Genomic DNA, 22,837 nt, shown 5'->3' with positions numbered 1-22,837 from the left:
TTTCGGGTTTTTAATCCTGATGTAATCAGGATTGGTGAAATATCAAGAGAACGAGTGTAACTTTTTTCCCCACAAATGGTTAACCGGTTAGGAATCTTTAAAAAACTTTTTATTTATTTTTCTCAATTCAAGAATAATTAACATACAGTGGTGTTAGTTTCAATTGCAAGGTGACGTACAATATAGTGACTCAGCAGTTCTATGCGTTATTCACCGCTCATTGTGACAGGTGCATTGTTAATCCCCTTCACCCATTAAATAAAAATTGCATTTTTAATTATCTGATTATTCAAAGTCCATGGTTCAGAATCAGTACTCTTGTACTAAATCTTTGGATTGGGGGCTGTTTCTGGACTGTGCTGTCTCCTCTTTCTGTATGTTTCATATGAATAGTGTATCATTTTTTTTAAATATTTTTATTTATTTCTAGGAGAGAGAGAGAGAGAGACCGCGTGAAGCAGGGGAGGGTCAGAGAGAGAGGGAGTCACAGACTGAAACAGGCTCCAGGCTCTGAGCTGGCAGTCAGCACAGAGCCCGACGCGGGGCTCGAACCCACGAACTGCGAGATCATGACATAAGCGAAAGTCGGTCGCTTAACCGACTAAGCCACCCAGGCGCCCTGAATAGTGTATCATTATTAAAAATAGCAGGAGTTTTATTGGCATTTCATTAGACTTTTAAATTCCTTTGGTTACTGCATGTGTATATTTTTTAGTCCTCCCAGCAAAGAATATGCTCTTCCTCTCTATTTGCTCAAGTTATCTTAATGTTTGTTAATTTTTCCTTCTTAACAGGCTGCACACATTTCTTAATAAAGTCTTTAAAATTTTGTTGTCCATCTGGAGACCCCGGGGTGGCTCAGTTGGTTAAGCGTCTGACTTCGGCTCAGGTCATGATCTCACAGTTCATGAGTTCAAGCCCCGCCTTGGGCTCTCTGCCATCAGCGCAGAGTCTGCTTTGGATGCTCTGTCCCTTTCTGTCTCTATCTCAAAAATAAATAAACTTAAGAAAATTTTTTTTTGTTGTCCCTTCGGAATACTTGTATATACCCGCCGTCTGTGCTTTTTCTCCTTTTTATTCTTTCAGTACCCAGTCTTAAGGGTTCTTTTACCCCCACTACTGCGTTTTAACTGCTGTCATTAGAGCAGCCGTCGTCTTTGATGTTGCTGAAGCCCATGGTCAGTGGAGTCATGACCTTCCTTAATTTTCCTGGATGTTTGAAATGCTATGTTCTTGAAGACTTTTGTCGCTGGTTTCCGTGACATTACGCGCACTTGGCTACCTTCCTGGCTGGCCCCTCTCTCCTGGGTCTCTGGGGTCTTCTCATCTTCCTGATCTCTTTTATTTTGGTGTATCCGAGGGCTGAGTATTCAGTCTTTTTTTTCCTTTTAACTACCGAAATTCTTTTAATTAGTCCATCCAGTTTTAGGGATTAATCCTTTCTATCTCTGTTGTTCCGTAGATGCTCGGGCTGATGAGTGCCCACACATCTCTTTCCTGACCGCACGTCACCTGGGAACTCCAGAATCACCTACCCAGTTTCCTACTTTCTATCCCTTCTTAGAGCCCACAGAAGTTGCACATACACTCAGTCTATTCCCAGCCTCTTGACCCCATCATATCACCTCTCTGCTCCCTATAAAATCTGGGAGCTGCCTCCCCATCTTCAGTTTGTCTGTATCTCAGTAAATACTTACCCTTCTTACCAGTTGCTCAGGGCACAGATTTCAGAGTTTCATTTCCTTCCTCTTCTTACTCTACATCCTGTCCATAAGCAAATACTATCTGCTTTACCTTCAAGGCATAGAATCCTCTCTTTTTAAAGGCATAGAACTCTCTTTTTAAAACGACCAGTGTTCTTTAAAAAAAAAAAAAAAAAAAAAAAAAGCAAGGTGGGGACATCTGGGTTTCTCAGTCTGTTAAGTGTCTGACTTCGGCTCAGATCATGATCTCAAGGTCCGTGGGTTCAAGCCCTGCATTGGACGCTATGCTGACAGCTCAGAGCCTGGAGCCTGCTTTGGATTCTGTGTCTCCCTCTCTGTCTCTCTGCCCCTCTCCCACTCGCACTCTGTTTCTCTCTCAAAAAAATAATAAAACATTAAAAAAAATTTTAAACCACCAGTGTTCCTTGGTCCAGCTACTGGCATTTGTGACCTGCCTGATTGCTTTCGTCTCTAGAATGGTCTTCCTGCTTAAACTTGCTCTAGTACATAGTCTATACCCAACGTAACAGCTGGTTACCCTTTCCGAGTACTGTCAGATTATGCTGTCTCTCCGCATAAAACTCATCCCCGAATCCTCATAATGGGCCTAGAAGGCTCTTCCTGATCTGGCCCTCCACTGTCTTTCAGAATCGTTTTCACGTTACCTTCTGCCTCGCTTGCCATACTCTGGCCACCACACTGACCTCTCTGTTCACCTACATCTGGAGAATGTTCCTACCTGGAGGTCTTTTCCTGTCTCCCTTGAACTCTCTCCCCTGCGAATAATTTTAACGTGGCATTCTTTCATTTACACTTACTTTACTTTGACTTTCGCTTACTTAGGTCTTGGAGCAGATGTCGCGTGCTTAGCAGCTAGTCCTTCCTGGACCACCACATCTGACCTATTCCTCTCATCTCCTTGACCCTACTTTGCTTCATAACCCTCATCACCACCGGATTCTTTGTTTTTGTATATGTGTCTCTGACTAGATTGTGAGCCCTTTGAGACCACCATCCTTCCCTTTTTTTGTTATATTTATTTTTAAGCAACCTCTATACCCAACATAGGGCTCGAACTCACAACCCTGAGATCAAGACTTGTGTGGTCTACTGACTGAGCCCACCAGGCACCCCGAGACCCCAGTCTTTATTTAGTTAGCTCCCTGCTATATTCTTGGGTGCTAAGGCAGCTTCTTGTTGCTATTTTAAATGTCATGTAATACATTTTCCTAACAATTGCTGATATATAGGGACACTATTTAGATGGATATGTTAATTTTATAACCAGCTAAATTACAATCTGCCTCATTTTTTAATTTGAATTGATTTCAGATGGTACTCAAGGTACCATTCTGCACATAAGTTTTGCCTTGGCCCTCCTCATATTTATTGATCTTTCTTGTACGTGTGTATGTATTTACTTTTCTCATATTTACTTCTAGATCGATATTGAATGACAGTATTGATAGTATGACTCTATGTTTTTCCTGGCTTGAAAGCAAATGCTTTTTTCTGCTTTAAGTCTGTGTGCATTTCTGTGTGTGTGTATGTATTTATGTGTGTGTGTGTGTGAGAGAGAAGATGAGTGTGAATCAGGAACAGCTATTAAAATTTTATTAAATGCCTTTTTGGTATCAGTCAGTCCATGAGGAAATGTTTCTCCCTCTATAGCCACTGATATGACAAATCATAGTAACATGTTTTCTGCAGTTGAACCATTCCAGCCTTCCAGAAATATACATGGCTCACAGTTTATACGCCTAATGTATTTTTATGTGTGGTATGTTAGTATAATTTCTGTATAAAAGTGTTTAAGCGAGATTGGATCATAGGTTATATTATGAAGGTTTTATGTGGACTCTGCTAGCATTAAAAATCAGATTGGAAAATTTTCCATCTTCATTTTATTCATACAGTAAAAAGGTACTGATCATCTTGTGAATGAAACTTATCTTTGATCTCCTTGTGCTCAGAAAAGTTTCCCCAGACTTCGGAACATTTGTGGTGACATCATTTTCTGTTCTTTGAGATTGAAATCCATCTTAGGTAGGAGTCTTTGGGGAAAGATAGAGGAGTCTTCAGAACCTGTGAAGTTTACTGTTTCCTCGGCATCTGCATGTGTGTGGGTGCGTGTGAATATGTACACGTATACACGGATGTATTTTTGTTTTCTTAGTTGTTTTTGTTTGTTTATTTATTTAGAGGGTGCTAGCTGGGAAGAGGGGCAGAGGGAGAGACAGAATCTTAAGCAGGTGCTATGCCGAGCACGGAGCCTGACACAGGGCCCGATCTCAAGACTGTGAGATCATGACTTGAGCCGACATCAAGAGTCAGACACTAAACTGACTAAGCCATCCGGGTGCTCCCTTAGTTTTTTAAATGTTAGATGTAACAGCTATTTGCTGGGATGGTTTTTTTTTTTAAATATTTTTAAAAATTTATTTCTAGGAGAGAAAGAGAGAGCATGAGCAGGGGAGGGTCAGAGAGAGAGGGAGTCACAGACTGAAACAGGCTCCAGGCTCTGAGCTGGCAGTCAGCACAGAGCCCGACGCAGGGCTCGAACCCGCGAATCGCAAGATCATGACCTAAGCGAAAGTCGGACGCTTAACCGATTAAGCTACCCAGGTGCCCCTTTGCTGGAATGTTTTTAATAGCCAGGTGTGTGGTAGTTTAAAAAGTTGTCCACAATTTCTTTAATACACCTCCCTTTAAGAGGAGACTAAGTACTGCCTGATATGTGGACTGAACTTAGCAAGTCACTTTGAAAGAAGAACCTATGGCGGAAAGGACGGTGTCCTTTCTGAGAGTAGGTCATAAAAAGGCCCTGTAGCTTTTGGATTGCTTACTTTGGGGGAAACCAGCTGCCATGTTGTGAAGGCACTCATGCAGCTGTAAGAAGAGACTTGTGTGGTGAGGAGCTAAGGCTTTCTGCCAGGAGCCTGGTGAATGAGCTTGGTGACAAACCCTTCAGAACCCAAGAGAGACTTCAGTCTTAGCTGACATCTTGACTTCAGTCATGAGATACCCCAAGTCAGAACCACCCATCAAAGCTGTTCCCTGAATCCTGACTCATAGAAACTGAGATGTTTGTTATTTTAAGCTATTAAGTTTTAGGATACTTTGTTACACATCATAGCTAACCAGTACAAAGTGTTTCATTGATTTCTTTTTAATCTCTTGACTTATTATTTCCTTTCAAAGCTTTTTGGCCCATATATTTCTGCCTTTTAAGACATATGAAGATTCTTTTTAGCATGATAAATGATCAGTTAAAAGTGAAATATTGGAAAGGACCTGTTCTGTATTATGAATTACATATTCAACACTTCTCTTTTGCCTCTTTAATCCAGACAGAGAAGGATCAATTCAGAATATGTTAACATTGTAATTGTCAGTTTCTCCTTATTTCTTGGTTTTTATTTTGTGTGTTTCAATACAGGTAACTTGTATATTTAGTATTTTTATTGCTGTATATGTTTTTGGATATAAAATTGTTTTATCAATTTTTTTTTGGCCAGTTTTGTTAATGTCACATATCCTCTAAATTGATGTTTTCCTTTATATTTTTAGAAAGCTTTTTGTTTTTCAAACCTATGCTTTGGATTTAGATTTAGGATGCTGGGTCTTTAATTAACTTCCTGAATCTTAAATTTCTCCTTCTCTCAATGAATAATTTTCAAGATGTTAAAAATAGTACACTTGGAAGTAAAGAAAGAGCATGCCAAAAATGTATTTGACTCGTTCATAAGAGCACTGGGCAGGTAGGATGGTGAAACTAGCTTAAGAGCATTTGTGTCATTCAGTATTTATGGTCACCGAAGAAAGAATGAGTTACTTCAATAAAGAAGTAACTTTCAGGATTACGGGACAGAAATCATTTGCATCCCTTATGGACAAAAATATATATGTAATGGTGTAACTGAAGTGGCCCTCATGAATAGTAAGCATTAAGCAAAATGAAAAGGACAAACAATTCTTGGGTTGGCTCCAGTGTGAGTGAAAGGAAATGGAATCCTTTTTTGACGTGTTTACAGGAGTTGGGGATATTTTCATGACACACACGTGCTGGAGATTCCAGGTCTTCATGACAGACACACAGAGCAGTTTCAGAATGACCTGACCCCCAAGACCATGCATGGTAGGCACCCATTTTAAGTGCACACTTTGAATTTTGACAAATGTAGTGGATCATCTCATCAGCTGAGAAAGGAAGATGTCTGTCACTGAGCAAAGGTCCCGGGTCTTGTTTGTTGTCCATGCAATTGGATTTCCTCCTCCCGGAGATTCATCCAAATGTAATTTCACACCACGTTCTTGCCTGCGGCTGCCACCTTCCTCTAGTCTCTAGCATGATGTGCTGAAGAGATAGTCGTCCTATGGGGTACCGTGGCTTGTTTTTGTTACTGCTGAGAAGTTTCCATCGTGTTGATGGACCACGATCTATTGTCCACCCACCTGTGGATATCTTGGCGTTAGCAAGTGCTTCAGGACCTGCGCTGTCTCCATTTATTGAGGGCGTTTTGCTGTCAGCCATATTTTGTGCTTTTCAGTGTAGGAACTCTTTCTTGAGCACCTTTTATGCTTATTCCTAGGGGATTCGTGGTCCTTGATGCTACTCTTGTGAATGGGATTTTAAAATCTATTTTCCAGCATGTTTCTGTTGTCATAGATAAATACAGATTTGCATCCGCCCCGTATCCCTGCTCAGGTCACGGTTAACTCTAGTAGGGATGGTCTGTGTAAGCAGTTACAGAAGTTCAAGTGTCTCTGAGTTAAGGCAGTGGTGTGGTGTATTTTGTTTTGTTTTGTTTTCCCTCCTGGCCTTTCTGGACTAGCTAGGACCTCCAATATAATGCTGAACAGAAGTCCAATATCATTCCAGTGTTAATTAGGAAGAGAGTGTTCTGGACTTCATGGGTAAAAAGTATGATGTTCGCTCTCGGTGGTTTTGAGATGTCTTTTATGACATGAAGTTTCCTTCTTTTCTCTTAGTGTGCTGAGAGTTGAATTGTGAATTTTGTCGGAATCAATCCTACATTTACTGAGTCGATGATATATTTCTCCGTTTCTCTGTAAATGTGGGGCATCACATTCCTTTTCAGGTTTTAAGCCAGTATTTTATTCCTGAGATAAACACCACTCGGCCACAATTATTACCTGTTCATGTGTTGCTAGATCAGTGTTGCCCATATTTTTGTTAAGTTTTTGAGTTTGTGTTTATGAGAGTTATGGATTGTGTCGTAATGTTTTTATTATGTTTACATAAGTGATTAAATTGGCCTCATAAAATGTTTTCTTTGAAAGAAATTTATGTAAGACCGGTCTTCTCTCTCCCTTGCATGGTTGAAAGAGTTCACCAGAACCCATTGGGTTTCGACTTGCTTCATGGGAAAGCTTTTAATAGCAAATTCATTGAAAAAATAGCTTCACAGCTATTCAGATTTCTATTATTATTTATGATAGGTTTCATTTTCAAAAACCGTGTTCATTTTGTCTGTTTCTGGAAGGGCAGTAATGTTCCTCCTTTCATCCTGATTTTAGTAATTTGGTTATCTCTCCTTCTCTCTCAGTCAGTGTAGCCAGAAGTTGATCCGTTTCATTGATCTTTCCAAAGAATCGATGTGCATTTTGTTGTCTTTTCTCTGTTGTTGTTGTTGTCGTCGTCTATTTCACTTACTTTTCACTCTCCTTTCGATTATTGTTTCTGTGTAGTTTGGCCTTACTTTGTTCTATTTCGAACTCCTTAAAGCTGTAAAGTTGGGTTTTGATTGCTCTCTTCTCTTTTAGTATTTGCATTTAGTGCTAAGAATCTCCCCCCCAATACTGCTTTTGCTGCATTTCCCAAAGCTTCATAAGTTCTATTTCATTTTAATTTAGTTCACAGTGTTGTTTTACTTTATCTCGAGTCTTTCCCTGGAACCCGGAGGCTTTTAAGAAGTATGTTGTTTCATCTCCAAATATGTGGGGTTTGTGCAGGGATCTTTCTGTTACTGATTTCTAATTTAGTGACTTTGTGATCTGAGCACGCGCTTTGCATGATTTCTTTTTTTAAAAAATAAGGTGTGTTTTATGGCCCAGAACATAGTTTATGTCAGTGAATGTTCTATGTGAGCTTGAGAAAAACGGGTATCCTGGTTCTTGTCGGACAGAGCATGTTCCTCTCTTAGTTGACTATCTGAATTTTTATTGAATGTATATCTTCTCCGGTCAGTACATATATTCACACCTAAGAACTAAGTAGTCTCCAGTGAATATTTCTGCAGACATAGTACTCTTGTTCGAAGCCAAAATGTATAAAATAGATTGGCAAATTAGCTGCCGATGTAACAGTCACCTGTCACACTTCTGGACATTTCTTCCAGTAGTAGTTACTGTCAGGCTCACCTGGCAGCCATCAGTTCTGGCTACTGGTTCTCTTCTTCCTCATCCCTGACACATTATGGAAGCAATGGTCCCCTATTTCAGGGAAACATAAAGAATGCTCCCTTCATGGAAATAACCAAAGATGATCTTTGCTGTTTGCGTGATAGGATAATATATTTTGGCAATGCCTTCATTTGGATAAAAATGACTAATTGAGATCTTTAAAGCTGTGCGTAGTGATGCACTTAGCTTTATGATGAAGAGTGGGTGGAATAGTTATACTGAATTCATTGAGCTTATATTTGCTCTTGTATCTCAGATATATTATGATGTGGCTTTTTTCGCGGAAACAGAGGAGACCTAGTCATTTCTTTTCTTTCTTTCTTTTTTTTTTTTTCTGTTTCCCACTACTTGCTTACCAAGGTGACGCTGTAATTCTTTATTTCTTTTCACTTTTCTAGTTTTCTTCTTTTTCTCTTTGTTTGTTCTCAGCTTCTGGTTTGCAAATGCTTTGGAGTCCTTAGGGGGAAAAATGAGAAGAGGTGCTTTGTTCCCCCTTTATGGAGGTGGCCATTAAGTGGGGGTTTGTGGGTTACTCTTGTTTATTTTCACTCTAATGATGGCTTCCTATTGCTCCCAGTCTGCCCCCAGATGTGGATTCTTCTAGAAGGATGCTGCCGTTTCAGCTACCTACCCAGCGGTGGCCTCCATCCTGGACCCTGAGGGTATGCATAATTAATAACTCGGACCTCTCTTTGTGTTCCAGCCTGAGAGAATAGACCCGAGCGCATCTCGACAAGGATATGATGTCCGCTCTGATGTCTGGAGTTTGGGGATCACATTGGTACGTTTGTCATGGGAGAGCAACAGAAAAGTTGGCATTGAAAGAAAATGTTATCAGTCTTCCACCCCTCATAAGAACTGCTTTCTTTTTTCTCCCCCCTTTCTTCTAGTCTTTGACTTTATTTACCCATTTTTTTCTTCCCTGGTCATAATCACAGGGACTGTATCTTCTAGTTGTTGAAAAAAAAAGTATGTTTTTTTTAAAGTTTTACTTTAAAAAATCAAAGCAGCGTTGACGGTTTCTCTCAAGGTTTTAGGAGGCACCTTGGGCTCTTTGGTGTCATGCCGGGTCCCTTGGCTGCAGATACGAGGTGTCAGCAACTGCACTGGGAACAGAACAGGGGAGGGCGGCTCACCCATGGTCAGTACAGTGGTGAAGGCACCTGCCTCCTGCCGCCTCGAGTGAGAGTAGTATGTCCAGTAATGCTCTGTAAGCATGTGTGTCAGGTATCCGTGTTTACATGGGCAAACGTAGTTTCTACTTGGAATCTCCTACTCGCTGAATAGAAAAGTCCCACGTGAATGAGGTGAAAGTAGTTAAGTTCTTGCGGAAATGGAACTACCATGGCAATAAAGCCAATGAAAGTCCTGCCTTCAGACAACACTGAGAAAGGATAGTAAGAAAGCTACGTAACTCGCAGCTAAGCACAGTGAAGCAACCTCTTCTTTCTCACCTGTACCTGTACTGAAATTCTCCTCCTAACTTAAAAGTTGTCTGTATTTGCTTATTACTTCCTTGTTAGCAAATGTTATTTTGAAATTTAGATTTATTTTCTTGTGCTTGCTGCTTTATCACGAGTTGGTGCCATTTTTCTGACCTTGGACAGCGTCTTCTACAACGGGGTGTGAATTTCCCATCACTAGGTGGGGCCGTGTCCTGTTTGGGAGGCAGCCCTAAACTTTCCCGTTCATGTCCTCCCATTTGTAATAAGGTCCCACAACCCAGAGATAACACAGATTCCAAGTAAATAAGTTTTTGTAGCTCATAACTAATCTCTATTTGTTGATCTGCATTGTATGTTCCTGAGACCTTCCTGTAGATCAGAATCACATACCCTTGTTAGTAGTTATCCTGGGTGGCCATTAAAATTAGTGTCTAAGTTCCCAAGGCCTTCACCTTATGCTGCACATTTTACTTTACCTTTCTCTCATCAAAACCTGTTCTCAGGAATGACTCTGGTGAAGTTATCCCTGGTGTTGTGAATAACTAGTCAGATTACTTCGTCCCAAGCATCTGTATTTATATCAATAAGACACCTCAGCTGACAGACTGAATTTCTGCCTGTGTGTGGCGTCCCTGTTCACTCTCCCACAGGCATATGTGTGTAACTGGGGGCGGCGGTGAGCTGACAGGAGCTGACTGTGCCATACCAGCCTTCCGTTGAAGAAGGCCCTTATGTTTGCTTGGTAGCTTCCTTTCTCTGTATCAACTAGTAATTTAGTATCTAACTAAATCGACATAATCGGATTGCTCTGAGCTGAAGAAGCCCTGAGCGGCTGTCCCCGGCGCTGCCTCTCAGATGCCTTCCCCTCTGATGAGCGTGGGGTCTTACCCTCACGTGTCTGTGGCCCATCATTGCACCTAAAACTGGCCTCATTTAGGCCATGCTGCAGATTTAGACCTCTTTTTTGGAAGAAGCACAATTTCTCGGTTTTCTGTTATCCTCGGAACAGCGAGGGGGGGGGAATACAGGCCACAGATATGTTTGACCTTTGAACGATGGGGCCATATGTCTGAAGCTCCTTCGGATCTGGTTGGGCGTGGTTCAGAGATGTTGTCCTGAGCACCTCGCTATTGGGGTTTTGACCCAGACTTGATTTCTCCAGTTGTGGCAATACATGGCTGTGGTTGAAGCTGCAGTAACCACAGGACGGCTGGAGAACCCAACTGCATGTTGCTGCCTTTGAGCTCAGGTGGGGCTCTTGTTGATTGGACGTTCTCTTCCCTTAAAAATGAATCTGACCACTGTTCTGGACGTGGCCTTCCGTTCAGGTCACTATTGATTGTGCAGACTTGGGACCAAGAAAGTTCTTAAACCAACGTTCCAGGACCCGATACAAAGGAATCGGACTTGAGGGCTACCCTGGCACTTACGTGGTGGGGCCCTGGTCCGGGCTTAAGTTTGGTGTTTCCTTTTAGTCCCAGTCCTTGAATTCAGTTGATGCAGGATTCTCTATATTACCTTGATTTCTAAACACCCTTTCCACTGAGCTTTACTAATTGGGAAAGTTTCACCTCCCCCTGATGTGGGTTTGATTCAAGGCTTTGCGAGGATTTTGCTTGGAATTCAGATTTGCAGCGTGGCCGTTGCAGTGCGGAGTCGTAAATAATGGCCCGTATATCATGCTTTTCCTCTGTGTTCTCTTCAGTACGAGTTAGCCACAGGCCGATTTCCGTATCCAAAGTGGAATAGTGTATTCGATCAACTAACACAAGTCGTGAAAGGAGACCCTCCCCAGCTGAGCAACTCGGAGGAAAGGGAGTTCTCCCCCAGTTTCATCAACTTTGTCAACTTGTGGTGAGTACGTGACGTCCGAACCCGCCACCCACACGTGGTGAGAACGGCCACTTCCTGGCTCCCCCGCAGCATCGAGCCTCCACGCCCGGGAGGGAGCCCTTTTGCTGTCGCTCTGCCTCTGAGCTGGGACTCCGGGTCATGTGCCACACAGAGGCCCCGGCGGGCCGGAGAGCATCGCTCTCATGTTCTATGAGGTGGTTGCTGATGGAAACCAGAGGTGGGTGGTGGGGAGGCGCTGCCTCCGGATTTCTGGTACAAGAAATACAGCCTGGCGAGACTGATCATCTTATTTGGGTGTGGCTCTAACAGTGAAGCTGTGCCAGAATCACCGGGCAGCTTTTACGAAGTCAAGAGCCTACCGGGACAGGCTGGAGTTTCCGGGCTGACCCTCTGCCCCGACCGAGTCCGTGACACAGTGTGGTGCGTGTAGGAGAGGCCGCCCACAGCTCGGTGGGTCAGCCGAGTACTGGGTCTCTGAGACCCTGTTCCGGGAAGGCATGAGCCCGACACCTGCTCTTGTTTGTCTACCTTTTAAGAGGCGTGTGCGTTGCACACCCGTGTGTGTCCATAACAAAAAATAAGAATGTGCAGATACGGCAGGAACAGTCATGCGTTGTACGGTTTCAGTCTGTGTTTCAAATGAAATCTGTTTTGTTATCATTTGAAGATTTTGGATAATTATTCTGTTTAGCCACATGATTTGACAATAAGATGTGTTTCTGGGCAAAAAGCTTTCTTGAGGGACGCCCAGGGAGCTCAGTCGGTTAAGCCTCCGACTTCGGCTCAGGTCATGATCTCATGGTCTGTGAGTTTGAGCCCCGCGTCGGGCTCTGTGCTGACAGCTCGGAGCCTGGAGCCTGTTTCAGATTCTGTGTCTCCCTCTCTCTCTCTGCCCCTTCCCTGTTCACGCTCTGTCTTGCTCTCTGTCTCTGTCTCTCAAAAATAAAGAAACATTAAAAAAAATTTTTTTTAAAGTGTTCTTGAAAATGCTTTTCTTTTTCTCCATATTTTTTCCCTGCCAAGAATGCTGTTTCTCCCTCCTCTTTTTAGACCCTGAATGACTTACATTTCATGGTCTAGCATTGCCCTCTTTTTGAATAATTAGAAAATCGCTGTTAGACTCTCTCTGTCAAGTTCCTTTCATATTTTGCAATGAAATTCTCCCTCTGCGATGGTTTCCAAGGGGAGAGGAATACCTCAGGGTTTTCTAGGTGGACAAAGGCCATTGGCTCAAATTGGCTGCTTTTTCCTTTTTTTTTTTTTATTTTTAAAGTTTATATATTTATTTTGAGAGAGAGAGAGTGAGCTTGTGCAAGCCAGAGAGAGGAGAGAAAGAGAATCCCAAGCAGCCCCTGTGCTGTCAGCGCGGAGCCCAAAGTGGGGCTTGATCCTACAACCCTGGGGTCATTACCTGAGCTGCGATCAAGAGTCAGACGCTCAACTGACTGAGCCACCCAGGCACCCCAATCCCTTGATCAACTGACTGGCTTTGTTGCATCAGCGTGTAGTACTTGTATGTGTATAGTTTTATTTCCGTCTCTCTTGTTGCCAGTCCCCCCTGTAGGTAATGGTTATAGACATCAGCGTCCCATTGTTTCCCTGAGTAGGCCCATGGTTCCCTCTGCTTCCGGATCATCAGGCCTGTGGTTGAGGGGCATCTGGTTTTATGACAGGCTCCTTTCAGCTCTCCGCACGTGTCCGTTCTCCCTTCCACTGTTCATGGGCGTTTTCTGCCCTCTCCACCCTGGATCGTTCAGGTTTCTGATTGGTTTCTTGTGATCCAGTGTCGTCTTGTGCCAAACCATTCGTTTTTTGTCAGAGTTGTATTGTTAACCGTGCACGTCTGATCATGTAACGTTTTTGTTTTTTATTTTTAAAAATTTTTAACTGTTTTATTTATTCCTGAGAGAGAGAGAGAGATAGTGTGAGCAGGGGAGGGTCAGAGAGAGAGAGAGACACAGAATGTGAAACAGGCTCCAGGCTCCGAGCTGTCAGCACAGAGCCCGATGTGGGGCTCGAACCCACAAACCATGTGATCATGGCCTGAGCCCAAGTTGGATGCTTAACCAACTGAGCCACCCAGGCGCCCCTGTTACTTTTTGTTTAAAACTGCCTAGAGCATGTATTTTTAACAGCATGCTATCACCTCGAAGGGGGTAAACATTTATTCTGGAGAGTAAGACCTCTTGGATAGCACAGTGGTCTGCAACCCTCCAGAGGGCTGCTACAGAGCATCAACCGATAGGTGGTATTGAAATTTCACAGGAAGGTGGGGCAGTAATGAGTAAAAGATTAAGGAGTACTGGTCTAGAGGCTTGCCCTGGCCCTTAAAATAAAGTCTAAATTAACATGGCTTTCACATTAGTGAACACATATTATTTACAAAATTTATTTTTGTTTATTGATCTTGAGAGAGAGAGAGAGAGATAAAGAGCTAGAGCATGAATCAGGGAGGGGTGGAGAGAGGGGCTGAGAGAGACTTCCAAGCAGGCTTCGAGCTGTCAGCACAGGGCGTGACACAGGGCTCGAACTCATGAACTTTGAGATCATGACTTGAGCCAAGATCAGAAGTCGGACGCTTAACTGACTGAGCCCCCACGCGCCCCTCAAAACCCGTTGTCTGGACATGGTTTACGGCCCTAGCCACATTTCTCAGTGCTCCCCTGGAGCTGTTTTTCTGCCAAACTGAATTTCTTCAGTTGTGCACGTTAAATGCATACAGAAGATATGGGAACATAGTCTCACAGTCTTTGCGTAGATTAAGATCCTCCCCAACAGCACACAGAAGGTGCTAAGCCTAAAAGAAGAGATTGATGAAGTTTAGTTCCATTAAAACTGAGACCTTCTTTGGATGAGGAGACAGCACTGAATGACACATCCAGCCATGTAGTGTCCTTGCCCTGCGGGTATTTGATACAGGACTTTCATTCTGAATATGTTGAGAGTACCTACTAGTATAAACCACTTACAATATGAAAATGACAAGCAAAATTGGCCAGATACTTGAGAAGGTGCTTAAAAGAAGATACTCAGGTGCCCCGTCAGCATGTGAAAGGGTGACATCAGGGGAACGCAAAGCAAAACTACAATGAAATACCATTACTGTCACCGAAGTGACCACAGTTTAAAAGACTGATGGTACCCGGAGCATCTGAGGCTGCTGGGAGTCCCATGAAGTGGCTGCACGACTGTAAGTGGTGCAGTGTCTTTGGGAGACCATGGCAGTATCTCATGTAGCTGGTGGAATACAGCTGGTGCCTACTTTATGCTCCAGCATTTCAGTCCCAAGTATATGCTCAGCGCAAGCCGAGACAGAGGCATGCGAAAGGACCTGTGGAAGAATGTTCAGAACTGCTTGTTCATAATAATCTCCCATCAGAAAGGGGCGCCTGGGTGCCTCAGTCAGTTAAGCGTCTGACTCTTGATTCTGGCCCAGGTCATGATCTCAGGGTTTACGCGTTCCAGCCCCGCCGTTGGGCTCTGCGCTGGCAGCACAGAGCCTGCTTGGGATTCTCTTGTTTCCTCCTCTCTCTGCCCCTTCCCTACTCTCTCTGTCTCTGTCTCTCTCTCTCAAAAATAAATAAATAAATAAATAAATAATAAATAAATATAGGACAAAGAAAGAAGAACATAAATAAATAAATAAATATAGGACAAAGAAAGAAGAACATTTATCACCCCTAGAGTGGACAGTAAGTTACAGCATTGTTTGTACACAACCTTGAAGATTGGACTGTTGCTACACTCAGCAATGGGTGAATCTCAAACAGCGTTGAGTGAAAGAAGCAAGACATAAAACAGTATGTATGATTTCACTGATATGGAGTTTTAAAAAGCAGACAAGAACGGATAAAAGGTAATAGAGTCACAATATTGATACTCTTAGTTTCGGTCCATGCTTAGAGTGTGTGGTTTTTTCTGAATGTACGCTTCAGTCAAAAGCTCGCTTAAGGAATAAAAAGAAGGTGAATGCTTAGGGGCCAAAATATGATGATTCCAGCTCACAGTTTAAATTCCTCCCTGGTCTTCCTATTAAAACTTCCTATTTTAAATCATTAATGGATTTTTTGTTAAGTTTATTTATTTTGAGAGAGAGAGAAACTGTGCACAAGCGGGGGAGAGGCAGAGACAGAGGGGGACACAGAATCCCAAGCAGTTCTCTGCACTACAGGGCTCGAACCTGTGAACTGTGAGATCGTGACCTGAGCCCAGGTCAGATGCTTAACCGACTGAGCCACCCAGGGGCCCCGGAAGGCAGGCTCTTGAGGCAGAGATCAGTGTGCAGGAAGCGGATGAGGTGGTAGTGACCTTGCCATCAACAGCTAGCAGAGCAGAGGGAAGCTGGACTGCGGTGTGACCTCAACCTCCGCGACCCTGGAGCAGGATGTGACGCCGAGATGACCCTCCAGGCTTGGCTGGGCACATACGAGGGTCTCGATTCCTCTGCCCCTTTGTGGAGCAGTCATCAGCTCAGGCTGCCCCAGGGAGGCGAAGGTGGCTGTCTTCAGCCAAGGCCATCCCTAAGGGGACGGCCCCTGGGGGGTGTCTGCCAGGAGAATCTCTTCCTACTGGAACTCAGTGTAGCTATATTTGGCGTAGCACAGCGCCGCATCCCATCCAGGAGGGATGGAAGATAGAAAACAGCACCGAGTTTAGAAACAGGTGAGGCGTGTCTGGGTGGCTCAGTCAGTTAAAGGCCTGACTCTTGGTTTCGGCTCAGGTTATGATCTCACGGTTTGTGGGTTCAAGCCTCACATCAGACTCTGTGCTGATGGAGTGGTGTCTGCTTGGGATTCTCTCTCTTGCCCCTCCCTTGCTCTCTCTCTCTTTCTAAAATAAAAAATTAATTATTAATTTAATATTTATAATAATAAATTAAAATAAATTTAGTTTATTATGAATTATAATTAATATAAGTTATAATTAATTATAAATTAATAAATTATAAATATATTTAATATTTAATTATTAATAATTAAAATTAAAAAAGAAATAGGTGAACTATGTTGTCAGTGTTAATGAACTTTGGTGCATGAAAAAATGAATTTATTCGAGGTTGGAGGAGAAGTGATGATGAAGACATGGTCCCAGACCAATCTGGTAAATATAAACAACATGAAAATACTGGCCACCTTCATTTCAGAAGGTAGAGTTCAAGGGGAAAATATCATCGGGCCGAGGTTTTAATCCCTCAGTGAGGTGGTAGTGCTGTCCACCTTTTGGACCACAGGACACAGAATTGAAATAAAGAGTGCAAAAATTAAAAACAAAAACCTAAGGATAAATGATAAAATTTATATATAGTTTACTTCCCAGACTTCTAGTTTCTCTTAGGTGGTATTGGTATAAATACTTGCATAGGTATTTAGAAAACCCGTGTGCACAAACACACAATTTCATACACACATTCATACATTTAACTATGTAGTATTCTGCATCTGTGCCGTAATCTATCCAATATTTGGTATTTAACTTGTTTCTGGTTTTCCACTGATGCTTCTACACTGAGTATCCTAAGGACAAACCCCTAGATTATAAGTGTGTGTGTGTGTGTGTGTATGTCTGGCAGGTTGTTCCCTTTGCTACTTTTGTATCTAAAGGAAAAAAACCCTCCTTGATTCTTTGTAAGATTTCAATCGTGAAAAGAAAAATCCTTGGGTAACTGTGTTTCCGTTTTAATAATGGTATTTTTATGTTATTTTAGCCTTACGAAGGATGAATCCAAAAGGCCAAAGTATAAAGAACTTCTGGTAAGTATGAGACCTTGGGAATTTTAGATATTTGTTTGAGACCTTGGGAATTTTAGTTATTTATATGAGACCTTGGGAATTTTAGATATTTCCTCACCCAGATGCTCTTAGCATGCTTGTTCTCTAAGCAAGTAATGGTCTTCTCTGTCCTCGACAAATAGCCTGACCTAATTGAGTATCTTATTATTTTTAAAAAATAATTTTAGTTTTTTTTAATGTTTGTTTTTGAGCGAGAGCATGAGCAGAGGAGGGGCAGAGAGAGAGAGAATCCTAAGCAGGCTCCCCACTGTCAGCGCAGAGTCTGACGCAGGGCTCAAACTCACAAATGCCAGATCATGGCCTGAGCCAAAATCAGGAGTTGGATGCTTAACCAACTTAGCCACCCAGGTGCCCCACTTGCCAAATCCCCCCCCCCCACCCCATTGAGTATTTTTTAAAAAAAATATTTGAAACCAATATTTGGAAAGAGAGAATTTGAAGTTACGTTTTCCTCCCAATTTTTAGCTAGATTCTCCCATCCAAATACTAACCAGGCCCGACCCTGCTTAGCTTCCAAGATCAGACGAGATTGGGCGCGTTCAGGGTGGTATGGCCGTAGACAATTTTCAGCTAGATTCTCATGGAAAATGTTAGACTTGACATGTCATAAAAATTACCCGCCAATACTTATGGGGATGAGCACTGGGTGTTATGTGGAAACTAATTTGACAATAAACTATTTGTAAAAAAAAAAAAAAAAAAAAAATTACCCGCCAGAATTTTAACATTCATTTTAAGAAGCCATCTTCCACTGCGTGGCCTGTGTGTGTGTGTGTAACAAAATTATTCAAAATGATTCTGTCTTTATTAAACTCTCTCAATGCAAATTCACATCATACCGCAAATTCCCATCTCTTCGAATGCTCACCCATCGTTGGGGCTTGGGTGTTGTAAGCAGCACTGATATGGCTTCAGTCCCGGCAGTGACGAAGAAGCTCTGATCTAATCAATACTGAGGGGCTGGTTGAAGCGAAGACCCACCCCCTTGTCTAGCTGTCCAGGGTGTGAGGCCCCACTTCTGGTCCACGCCAGCAGTGACTCTGAAGATACCCAGTACTTAGAGAAGCCATGATAGAAGAATACTACTAGTAGAGATGACGTGTGAAAGGGTGGGCTTGTGATGCAGATACGAGGCTGGTGGCTTCGGAGGGGACGGGGGCAGAAGTTCACAGGATGGGGTTCTGTCCAGCCTCTGTAGGAGCGGGATCTGGAGCACTGAAACAGCCTTCTCTCCAGGATCCGTCTGCACGTGGGGGAAACGGGAGGTTGAAGTTTATGCCTGTGTCCCAAGGGGGATGGCAGCCCGTATTCTTGTAGCTCTTCCCGGCTCTCAGATGGTGTCGGAGGCTCCGGCTGTGTCTGCACATCCTCCCCCGTGCTCAGATAAGCCTCCTCCCCTCCCTGCCGAGTGGCTTTTCCAGATCGGGTATGCCCACACCCACTGACGCGTCTCCATGAAGCTCTCGGAACCGGCGTGACCGTATTTCACAGCCATACGTGGTGGGAGCCTTCGGGCCTGTGCTGCATTGAAATGGGGAAACGCTCAGCGTGGGCTCCCATCTGATAATCTTTTCTATTTCCTTGTGCCCTTTTCTTGCAGAAACATCCCTTTATTTTGATGTATGAAGAACGCACCGTAGAGGTCGCATGCTATGTTTGTAAAATCCTGGATCAAATGCCAGCCACTCCCAGCTCCCCCATGTACGTCGACTGATCTCGCTGCTACGTCAGACTCTAGAAAAAAGGGCTGAGAGGAGGCAAGACGTAAAGAATTTTCATCCCGTATCACAGTGTTTTTATTGCTCGCCCAGACACCATGTGCAATAAGATTGGTGTTTGTTTCCATCCTGTCTGTATACTCCTGTCACCTGGAACATGCATCCCCGTGATACCCGATTGATCACACAGTGTTCGTGCTGGTCAGAGAGACCTCAGGATGAGGTCTTATCTTGCTCTTTCGTGATGGGTGTGTCCATGAAATGTGGAAGTCAGTACGATCAATTTGTTGACTGTGATTAGATCACATCTTAACTTCATTTCTAGACTCAAAACCTGGAGACGCAGCTACTGGAATGGTGTTTTGTCAGACTTCCCAATACTGGGAATGCACGGTGATGGATGTACTATGTCTGAACACAGAGACTCGGGCTTGAGTGAGAAGGGTTTGCACAGCCAACGAGACGCATTGCCTTCTGGAGCTGGGAGACAAAGGAGGAATTTACTTTCTTCACCAAGTGCAATAGATTTACTGATTTGATACTCTGTTGCTTTACCGTCACAGTCGATGTTCGGGGATCGATGTGCTCAGCCAAATTTCCTGTTTGAGATATCACGTTAAATTAGAACGAGTTTATCTTTACCAAAAACCATGTTGCGTTCAAAGAGGTGAACACTGAAATATGGAGACAGGACAGAACGTGTTCTTTTCTCCTTGACTAGTCCTTCTCTTCATCGGGAAGACTCAGGAGTCTGCCACTTGTCACAGAAGGTGCTGACCCTAAGAATTTTCATTCTCAAAGTTCGGTGTCCTGCCAACTTGATGTTCCGTCTGCCACACACCACCAGGACTGAAAGAAGAAAAACGTGCTGAGGGCCAAGTTTACAGATGTTTCTAATTCTAGCATCTGCTCTGGAACAACTTGTAGCACTCTATATTTCCCCTTGGTCCCAAGCCTGATACTTTAGCCATCATAACTCACTCGCAGGGAGAAGTAGCTATAGAAGCGATGTGCCTTGACTGATGACATAGAGATTGCTTATAGGCAGCACAAGACCAAACCTCAGTCGTTTGCCTGCACTGGCCCACATCTTCGGTTTCTGGATCCCTCCCGCTGCCCACACGGTCTGTTGCCGCTAACTGACTTTTGCTCAGTCCAATATTTTACCTCCCCCCCCCATATCAAAACTATTTTTAATCATCTAGGATGTTTAGACCCCAAATCCCTCCTGCACTCTAATGTGTAAAAGGCTGAGGAACGTGGGGTCCCACTGATGTGGTAGGTGATGAGGAAGCATCTTCTAGAGACACATTTGACCAGATGAGAGCCTGAAATGGCAGTCCTTTAGAGAAGCTCGTCATCCGTGAGAGTCTCTGGCACAGGTCACTGTCGTTTCTTGGAATTGGAATTCTAAAAAAAAAAAAAAAAAAAAAGAAAGAAAGAAAAAAGAAAGACAACAACAACCACCAAAAAACTCATAAAACCCCAAAGCCCAAAAACACCCGCAGAATAGTTAGGGGGCCATTAAATTTGCTCTCTTGCTATGCTGCCTCACTTACTCCTTAGTCGGGTCTTCCCTAGGTTTCTCTCAGGCCTTCCCGGCACCGAGTGTTCAGCTCCGTGTAACAGTTAAGCAGCACTTGGGAGTGGCTCAGGCACACTGGAGAGGAAACGGCCATGGGCCGAGAGGCACATGGCGCCGTCCCAGAACCAGGCAGTGGCAGGTGTCGACGTGTCTCCTTCCAGGGTGGCCGTCGCAAATGCTATAGAACAATAGAGAGGAGATGGTGCTAAGGTTACGTCCCTGTCTGTTTTCAGGATTCAGAAATGATTTCTTGCTTTGGTCCACCTGCCTAGTCTCCCCATTTTTCTTCCCCCGCCCTGGCTCCCCAAACCTTAGACTTCCCAGTGTTCCGAATGGAGGCGTCGCTACACGTCTTCCTTTAACCACACCAAGCCATCATCCTCCGTTGCCCCCGGCGACTCAAGAGGAATCTGTTTCTCTGCTGTCAACTTCCGTCTGGCTCAGCATAGGGTCACTTTGCCATTAGACACATGGAGATCAAAGCAATTCTGACTGTCCAGGAGCTAATCTGACCGTTCTGTTGTGTGGACAACCACATAAAAAGGCAATTTTAGTGTATTAATCATAGATTATTATAAACTATAAACTTAAGGGCAAGGAGTTTATTACAATGTATCTTTATTAAAACAAAAGGGTGTATAGTGTTCACAAACTGTGAAAATAGTGTAAGGACTGTACATTGTGAGCTCTGGTTATTTTTCTCTTGTACCATAGAAAAAAATGTATAAAAATTATCAAAAAGCTAATGTGCAGGGATATTGCCTTATTTGTCTGTAAAAATGGAGCTCAGTAACATAATTGCTTCTTGGAGCTTTGGAATATTTTATCCTGTATTCTTGTTTGAATTCCTCCTCTATTTAAGATATATACATGGAATCGAAGTGTTTATGTAATAGTTCTACCCTTTGCCTGCAGGTCAGTTGTAATAAATCTAGGCTGTGATGATGACTTTGTAATTTGATTTTCTGAAGTCAGACCCTGAGAGGGGAAAAATCAAGTAAATTCCATTAAATTATCTGTGCATTTCACACTGGGACAAATTCCCTTCTTCTGGAAGTGTTTATGGCTCTTTTTTTTCCTCCTCCCTTCTTGTGGTTGCTCTCTCTCTCTCTCTCTCTCTCTCTGCTCAGTCTTCTTGAAACCATAGAGGTATCCGTGAAGCACCTGTTGAGCGGGTGTGATGCAGTCCCTCGTTCAAGTTTGCTCCTTTGTTGGTTGCCCTCACCTGCCCTGGCTTTCTCGATGCTCAAGGAGAAGGGTACTGTTCTTCAGCCCGTGTCATGGTGGAGGTACACAGCTCCTAAGAGCCCAGCCTGCCTTGGCTGGTGCCGTTGCTGCTGGGTGAGACTTGGATACCAGCCCAGATTGCGGTCACCCGTACCTAAGAGAGGAAGGTGGGGAGGAGACTTGTGGGTCAAAGGCCTGTGGAGGTCAGACCTGAGAGATTTAGGGGTGGGAGGGCCGTTGCTGCTGAGCAAAAAGCTGGGGGAGCCTGGAAACTGAGAGGGAAGAGCTTCAAAGCTCCAGCATTGACTCTATCTGTTAAACTATACTAGCACCTCTCAGCTGTTGACCAAATCCTGACTCATTGATCATATGCAGATTCAGCACCTCACTCTCTTCCTGTGCCTGTTTCTAACCTGATCTGAGATACAGGAGGTGTCCTTCGAGAACCAGCAGTGGTAAGTATCAGACGTTCTCTGGGCAATGGCTGTCACCATCTTCCCCATCTAGGGGAAAGGGTACGCCGTAGGGTAAGTAAGTATCAAACGTTCTTGGGAGAATGGCTGTCGCCAGCCTCCCCAGCTAGGGGAAAGGGTTCCTACCCCGTAGAGCTTCTAGACCTCAGCTGTGCAAGACACTGTCATAGGAAATAGACTGTGGGCTCCCCGCTTCGCCTGTATTTGTTCATCTCATTTGATCCTGACTATAGCCTTCCAAAGCCAGCTTGTAGTGTCTCGTTCGAAGTGCAGGAGAGGAAAACAAGGCTGAGAGAGGTAAACTGGTAACAGTAGGGAGGGGAGCTGCGATTCAAATCCACGTCTGCAACGGGTACTGTAGGAAATGCTACGTTAGTGGAAAAAAAACAAAAAACACCTGTCCTTTAAGAAGCATGGTGGAATTGAGAGGTAGAAGAGGAAACTGCAGATGGGGATATAATTCTGTCCATAAACCCAACCACGGCCAGCTTCTTTGTCTTAGGGATGCATTGACCTCAGAGGTTCTGGGGAGGGGGCACAGTGGGGCTTAGTGGCCACTATAAATTTTTTTTTCAATGTTTTATTTATTTCTAGGAGAGAGAGAGAGACAGAGAGAG

General features: G+C 43.6%; 1 protein-coding gene across 2 annotated transcripts in view; it reads left to right on the top strand.

The window, feature by feature from the left end:
• Positions 1-21,560, top strand: part of MAP2K4 (mitogen-activated protein kinase kinase 4) — a 138,436-nt gene extending 116,876 nt beyond the window's left edge. For both annotated transcript variants that reach the window (XM_039231583.1, XM_039231584.1), the window contains 4 exons: positions 8,833-8,910; positions 11,280-11,428; positions 17,133-17,178; positions 18,818-21,560. In XM_039231583.1, coding sequence (XP_039087514.1) covers positions 8,833-8,910; positions 11,280-11,428; positions 17,133-17,178; positions 18,818-18,931 — 387 coding nt within the window. In that variant the 3' untranslated portion in view covers positions 18,932-21,560. The remainder of the gene's footprint in view (positions 1-8,832; positions 8,911-11,279; positions 11,429-17,132; positions 17,179-18,817) is intronic.
• The last annotated feature ends 1,277 nt before the right edge of the window (positions 21,561-22,837 follow it).

Source organism: Hyaena hyaena, unplaced genomic scaffold, assembly GCF_003009895.1.
Source record: "Hyaena hyaena isolate Hyena2069 unplaced genomic scaffold, ASM300989v1 scaffold_58, whole genome shotgun sequence".
In the NCBI taxonomy this organism is placed as follows: domain Eukaryota; kingdom Metazoa; phylum Chordata; class Mammalia; order Carnivora; family Hyaenidae; genus Hyaena; species Hyaena hyaena.
Note: the sequence above shows the minus strand (reverse complement) of the source record. Positions and strands in the feature narration are given on the sequence as shown.